Source organism: Nansenia antarctica, assembly GCF_963989245.1.
Source record: "Nansenia antarctica genome assembly, chromosome: 8".
In the NCBI taxonomy this organism is placed as follows: domain Eukaryota; kingdom Metazoa; phylum Chordata; class Actinopteri; order Argentiniformes; family Microstomatidae; genus Nansenia; species Nansenia antarctica.
The window spans coordinates 18,476,749-18,484,248 of record NC_137678.1 but is presented as its reverse complement, the minus strand read 5'-3'; the positions used below and the strand labels follow the sequence as shown (position 1 = coordinate 18,484,248).

Genomic DNA, 7,500 nt, shown 5'->3' with positions numbered 1-7,500 from the left:
ACTGAGAGTGGGCACACTTAAAGTATGTTTAAGGTTAAACAATGAGTATTGCAATATTTGATAGGCACACAAAATTGGCATACAGTCACACAAAAACGCATCATATCATTGGCTGAGAGCTGCGGGGGGGCGGTACCGTTGAAGGGCAGCTCCTTGTGATTGGCCACCAGCCTCTTGATGCTCCACCACTTAGAACGCAGCCACTGAGGTGACCTCACGGAGCTCCACCCCCCCGCTAACTCCTCCCACACCAGGTCGTTCTCATCCTCCACCTCCAGCTCTGCGATCCTGGAACACACACACACACACACGTGTGGGCAATTTAGTTCTTTTTTATGATGTGTCCCAATGGAAGCATGTAGAGATTGAATAGAAGGGGGCCAAGGATCGATCCCTGGGGAACCCCACGTCATTTTAATTGAATTCATCTGCATGTCCTCTGCAGGTCCTCTGCAGGTCTAACTCCACCAGCCTTCATGGAGAAACACAACTGTGTACCATGAGTTCCACACACACACACCTACCTGTGGACCCCTCCCCCCCCCCTACCTGTGTACCAGGTCCCCCCCCCCCCCCTACCTATGGACCCCCACCCCTACCTGTGTACCAGGTTGAGGTCGTCCTCCTTGGTCCACTCCGTGCCTCCGCTGTGTTTCCAGTTGAGGTAGTTGAGCCACTTGGAGCGACACTGCTTCTCTGAGCGCGTAGCGACCAGCTCAGCCACGCCCGCCCAGGACACGCCCCCTGTGACGGCCACGCCCGGCGCCACGCCCGCCAGGTCGTACACCACCTCCGCCAGGCGACGCTCCTCCTCCTCACTCCACTTACCTGGGGGGCACAGGTACAGGTGTGTGTGTGTGTGTGTGTGTGTGTGTACCTGTGTTACAGGTGTGTGTGTGTGTGTGTACCTGTGTTACAGGTGTGTGTGTGTGTGTGTGTGTACCTGTGTTACAGGTGTGTGTGTGTGTGTGTGTGTGTGTGTGTGTGTACCTGTGTTGCAGGTGTGTGTGTATACCTGTGTTACAGGTGTGTGTGTGTGTACCTGTGTTGCAGGTGTGTGTGTGTGTGTACCTGTGTTACAGGTGTGTGTGTGTGTGTGTGTACCTGTGTTACAGGTGTATGTGTGTACCTGTGTTGCAGGTGTGTGTGTGTGTGTGTGTGTACCTGTGTTGCAGGTGTGTGTGTGTGTGTGTGTGTACCTGTGTTGTAGGAGTGTGTGTGTGTACCTGTGTTGCAGGTGTGTGTGTGTGTACCTGTGTTGCAGGTGTGTGTGTGTGTGTGTACCTGTGTTGCAAGTGTGTGTGTGTGTGTACCTGTGTTGCAGGTGTGTGTGTGTGTGTACCTGTGTTGCAGGTGTGTGTGTGTGTGTACCTGTGTTGCAGGTGTGTGTGTGTGTGTGTACCTGTGTTGCAGGTGTGTGTGTGTGTACCTGTGTTGCAGGTGTGTGTGTGTGTACCTGTGTTGCAGGTGTGTGTGTGTGTGTACCTGTGTTGCAGGTGTGTGTGTACCTGTGTTGCAGGTGTGTGTGTGTGTGTGTGTGTGTGTGTGTGTACCTGTGTTGCAGGTGTGTGTGTGTGTGTGTACATGTGTTGCAGGTGTGTGTGTGTACCTGTGTTGCAGGTGTGTGTGTGTGTGTACCTGTGTTGCAGGTGTCCTTCATCAGGCGACAGCGGTCTTTGACAGACGAGGCGCTGCGTCCCAGAGCTGCTCCGATGGTCGCCCAGTCATTACCATGTCTCTGTCTGAGCCTAAACACACACACACACACACACACACACACACACACACACACACACACACACACACAGTCATTACCATGTGCTCTGTCTGAGCCTACACACACACACACACACACACAAACACACACACACAGTCATTACCATGTCTCTGTCTCAGCCTACACACACACACACACACACACACACACACACACACACAGTCATTACCATGTCTCTGTCTCAGCCTACACACACACACACACACACACACACACACACACACAGTCATTACCATGTCTCTGTCTCAGCCTACACACACACACACACACACACACACACACACACACACACACACACATTACCATGTCTCTGTCTGAGCCTGCACACACACACACACACACACACACACACACACACACACACACACACACACACAAATCCATTGATCACATTAATAATCAGTCTAGTACAGGTCCCAGAGCTTTAGAATGGTGATGGTGAGGTAGCAGACTCGGCTGTCTGTCTTATTAAAACAAAAACACAAGTTGTCCCTCAGTCTATGTGTGATGTAATTACATTTAACAGAAGGTTCCAGAATTCATTGTCAGTTGGTGGGTTAAGCCTCATTAAACACTGTGATCTGTGGCAGAGAAAGACTTTACTCTGTAGCACCTATGACCTGATAAACTCTCCTGGTTACTGTTCATACCTGGCACCTGAGACAGAGAGTGTTTAAGTGGCATCAAACATGGTGATCCATGCCAGAGAAAGTGCTTACTCTGTAGCAACCTTAGTCCTGATCACAAATATTATTCTGATTACAGTTTATACTGACTGGAAACAATATGATGATTGGAAATGATAGGTAAGAAGAGCGTATCTGTAAAACCACATGTTAGAAACAGATCAGCCCTGTAAAGGGTTAACTCTGTTCCAGGGAGAAGAGCTGGATTGGGAGGGGAGGAGCATTTCAACGTCAGTTTGCTGAAATGAAACTAAACTGTGTAGAGACGTAAAGTGTATCGTACACAAGGGCAGACTCTCAAACTCAGATATCGTCCTCAAACAGACATCTATCACACATACAGTATAAAGGACAGAGACAGCGTCCACAGAATCACAGACAGGTGAGTTGAAGGACTTATATGAACAAGTGAAGATAAACTATTGTGTTCACTCTGTCCCAGTTTTTTTATAGACAGTTCAGTATGTAAAACATCTTGATTTGTTTGAAGGACTATTTTCTATGTGATTCATTATAATTGTATCATTATTGGTTGCTGTATAATCTCATAAGACAGTCTTGACAGCTCCATAGTTCAAACTATCGAGATCTGATTGATTCCAGGAAATGCTTTATGGTGTCACCTCTGGTCTCTCTAGATATGGCTTCCTCCAGCAGTCTCCTGTCTGAGGAGCAGTTCCTGTGTTCTGTCTGTCTGGATGTGTTCACTGACCTTGTCTCTACTCCATGTGGACACAGCTTCTGCATGGCCTGTATCCGAAAGTACTGGGACAGCAATGACCTGTGTCAGTGTCCAATGTGTAAAAAAACATTTGATAAGAGACCAGATCTCTTTGTCAATACTTTCATCTCCGCTCAGTTTAGGAAGTCAGTTGAAGTGAAGGCAACCAGCAGCCCAGCCCCAGACACACCTGTCAAACCTAGAGAAGTGTCCTGTGACATCTGCACTGGGACGAAGCTCAAGGCTCTGAAGTCCTGCCTGGTGTGTCTGACCTCTTACTGTGACACTCACCTGGAGCCTCATCAGAGAGTCGCAGTCTTAAAGAGACACAAGCTGATCGACCCTGAGGAGAACCTGGAAGACAGGATGTGTAAGAAGCATGACAGACTCCTGGAGCTGTTCTGTAGGAGTGATGAAATGTGTGTGTGTTTGCTGTGCATGAAATCGGACCACAAGACTAATGACACCGTCCCCATAGAGGAGGAGTATGGAGAGAGGAAGGCTCAGCTGGGGAAGACAGAGGCAGATGTTCAGCAGATGATCCAGGAGCGACTGCAGAAGGTTTCAGAGATCAAACACTCAGTAGATCTTAGTAAGAAAGATGCAGAGAAGGAGAAAGCAGACAGCGTACAGGTCTTCACTGCTCTGGTGGACTCCATGAAGAGAAGCCAGGCTGAGCTCCTTGACGTGATCGAGGAGAAGCAGAAAGCAGCAGAGAGGCGGGCTGAAGGGCTGATTAAAGAGCTGGAGCAGGAAATCACTGAGCTAAAGAGGAGAAGCACTGAGCTGGAGCAGCTCTCACACATTGAGGACCACCTCCACCTCCTCCAGAGCTTCCCATCCCTGTCCACCCCTCCACACACCAAGGACTGGTCTGAGGTCAGGGTTCACAGTGATCTCTATGTGGGGACTGTGAGGAGAGCTGTGTCTCAGCTAGAGGAGACACTTACGAGTGAAGTGAAGAAGTTGTGTGATGCTGAGCTGAAGATGATTCAGCAGTATGCAGTGGACGTTACTCTGGACCCTGATACAGCACATCCCAATCTCATTCTGTCTGAGGATGGGAAACAAGTTAGAGACGGAGACACAAGTAAGAATCTCCCTGATAACACAGAGAGGTTTTCCTTGTGTACCAATGTTTTAGGAAAGGAGGGTTTCTCCTCAGGGAGGTTTTATTATGAAGTGGAGGTGAAGGAGAAGACTGACTGGGCTGTAGGAGTGGCCAGAGAGTCCATCAACAGGAAGGGGCAGATAACACTGAACCCTAGGAATGGATACTGGACTGTCTGGTTGAGGAATGGAAATGAGTACATGGCACTCGCTGGCCCTGCTGTCCCCCTGTCCCTGAGAGAGAAGCCCCAGAAGGTGGGGGTGTTTGTGGATTATGAGGAGGGCCAGGTCTCCTTTTATGATGTGGAGGCCAGGTCTCTGATCTACTCTTTCACTGGCTGCACCTTCACTGAGAAACTCTATCCACACTTCAGCCCTGAGATGAATGATGGTGGTAAAAACTCTGCCCCTCTGATCATCTCTCCTGTCAATCACACTGACTGATTTTCAACCTTTAACCCTGACTGAGCAGTAAAATAAGCACCTTTAGAATTATAATTATCTAGTCAGTCATTAGGGAAGGTTATGGTATAATTCCCCACACAGAGTAATTTCTGATCTGGTTATCATTTATTATCATATCATTTGTGCTATCAGTGTATCTGCTAGAGATGGTGAATATGCAGCAGCAATGTAAGATACAGCCTAGCTTCTCCAGCCTCATAAGAAGATATGACTCAAATTATTATAAACCAGATGTTCTCATACTGTATTTTCATAATTAGCTAGTTATTATTGTAATGTATTTTGGGGTATTTTGAGTGTAATGAATACTGGGTGTGTACAGAGTGAAATTGAGGATGTTCAGACAATTAAATTCACTTGGACTGATCAAATCCATTGATCACATTAATAATCAGTCTAGTACAGGTCCCAGAGCTTTAGAATGGTGATGGTGAGGTAGCAGACTCGGCTGTCTGTCTTATTAAAACAAAAACATAAGTTGTTCCTCAGTCTATGCATGTGTGTGACGCAATTACATTTAACAGAATGTACGTTTGATAATAATGTTATTGATTTAAAGGGAATCAGATATGCTTAAAAACTGTTTAATAAGGGTGACTGTGATTGTAATATGATAGACATCTTCTGTACATGATATTATAAGTTTGTCTAATGGTCTGTTTCTTTGGTGGTTTTATCATCACTGCATATCAAACATCAACACCTGATGAATAAAGTCCCTGTTACCTGACACCTGTGAATGAGTGATTCATTCATTTATCACCGAGGGTGAATAAAGTTGCCCACATTGTCAACATTCTAGACTGCCAAGGGAGACTTTACTCTCCAGAAATGCTTAAATTAAGATGCTTCATTTTGTATCAAAGTGTTGTTGCTAGGTAGATACCACATAAGACACTGTGGGCCCTATTATGCACTTCTTAACTTGCTGTCTTAAGTCTTAATTAAGACGCACCGCCAGGTTAAGACCTACCGCCACCCTTATTATGCGCTTCATACGCGCTACTGCTATTATGCAGGTGTCGATAGGCGCCCACACATAAGACGTAAAACTCCCGTGCATATATTGCTCATTGTGGGAGTGTTCATATGTTAATGAAGTGCACTAGGCGCCCCTGCTATTATGCGATTTGACTTTGCTCCTAGCGCTAAGAAGTGGTTTGAAAAGTTCTTAAGTTTAGACTTCATGCACGTTTTGAAACACGAGCGCGCCTCCGCGGTTTGCGCATGCATGTGGGCACACATGAACACGCACGTGGCTCCACGGCAAGACGTCAATTACGGTCACAGTATAAATGCCACCACTGGCAAATGTAAAGCCAGAGAGAGAGAACAATGGAATATATCCTAGGAAGGAATTATGATAGACGAAGACGGCGCGCCGAGCGCATATACCGGCAACGACTTTGTTACCTCGGGCTGACATAGGCCAAATCTCAAATCAATCCTGGATTCGTGATCTAAGCATTTTAGCGCTTTCAATTGGTGATCCAACTGTTAATAATGCTATAATATATTGCAATTACAATTATATTATAGCCTATTATTAAAATATGTATAATATAGCCTATATATATTCTTTTATTCTGTTTACAGAGCAGCAATGCTTGTATCATCAAATCAAATCAAATCAAATTTTATTTGTATAGCGCATTTCTTACAAGATGCAACTCAATGCTTGTATGAGCTGCGCTTCACCCGTCAGGCAGTAACTGACATCATGCACGAGCTTGTTACTTTCTTCTGCAGAGAAGCGCGCTGACCTCCTTCTTAGGACTTCCATAATAGCATAGCGCTAAAGACTCAACGCAGCCGGTTCTTAAAGGGAATGGCACCTGGCACGCTGATTGGGTTGATTGAGAGGACGCCCAAAACACACCCATGACTAATTTCTTTGCTTAGCGCCGGGTTTTAGGCGCCCACTACCGCACGCATAATAGCAAAGTGGCCTTGACCACGCCTCCACGTCTTAAGTTTAGATCTACCGCCTCGTCTTATTGATAAAGTGTATAATAGGGCCCTGTAGGTGGTGAGTGTTCCGGAATTCTTTGTCAGTTGGGTTAAGCCTCAGTAAACACGGTGGCTGTGTTCAAAATGGTATACTAGCATACTGCCTCCTACATATTCAATGAGTATATACTGTATACTGCCTACTAAATTCATAATAAGTATGCCATTACCAGCCGACTGTTCTTCACAACGGTGTTCACTGAAGTATGCATCTCAGTATCCCAGAATGCATTTCGCACCGGCTGGCAGCGGGGATTTTACAGCAGGCTAAACCTCCATGGGCTAAAAGCTGTAATTTTATTAACTTTTAATATGTTTTCAGGTGAGAAAGTAACCAAGTATATTCCCAAAATGTGGTCAGTTTATAAAAATAACACGTTTAAATATCTGATCTGACGTTTGTTTTCCACTTCTGTAGGCTAACGTTAGCTAGCTAAGTTAGGTCAGTTAGATACCTTTACTGCGAGCTAGCTAGAGTTTGTAGGACACAACTGGGGCAGTTGAGTATGAAAAGTATCCTCACGGTGCATACTCATAAATTCTGGCTAATCTAGTACACATCCAGGCATTTCTCACGTACACAAATTTCACATACTATGCAGTGTGAACGCACTACATACTCACATCTACGTCATTCATAGTATTTGTGCCTGCCGCACAGGATCTCAGGCAGCAATGCAGAGATCTCAACATCAGTGCGGCAGGATGGGCGGATTATATGTGGCGCGCGG

General features: G+C 46.1%; 2 protein-coding genes across 3 annotated transcripts in view; one reads left to right on the top strand and one right to left on the bottom strand.

Annotated features, from left to right (window-relative positions):
• Positions 1 to 7,500, bottom strand: part of dmtf1 (cyclin D binding myb-like transcription factor 1) — an 18,873-nt gene that overhangs the window by 3,795 nt on the left and 7,578 nt on the right. For both annotated transcript variants that reach the window (XM_080537450.1, XM_080537451.1), the window contains exons 9-11: positions 1,639 to 1,748; positions 600 to 828; positions 137 to 288 (exon numbers count right to left, since the gene is read on the bottom strand). In XM_080537450.1, coding sequence (XP_080393576.1) covers positions 137 to 288; positions 600 to 828; positions 1,639 to 1,748 — 491 coding nt within the window. The remainder of the gene's footprint in view (positions 1 to 136; positions 289 to 599; positions 829 to 1,638; positions 1,749 to 7,500) is intronic.
• Positions 3,052 to 5,358, top strand: LOC308163689 (E3 ubiquitin-protein ligase TRIM21-like). The gene has a single exon (XM_080537876.1). The coding sequence runs from the start codon at positions 3,077 to 3,079 to the stop codon at positions 4,736 to 4,738; it is 1,662 nt and encodes a 553-aa protein (XP_080394002.1). The 5' UTR covers positions 3,052 to 3,076; the 3' UTR covers positions 4,739 to 5,358.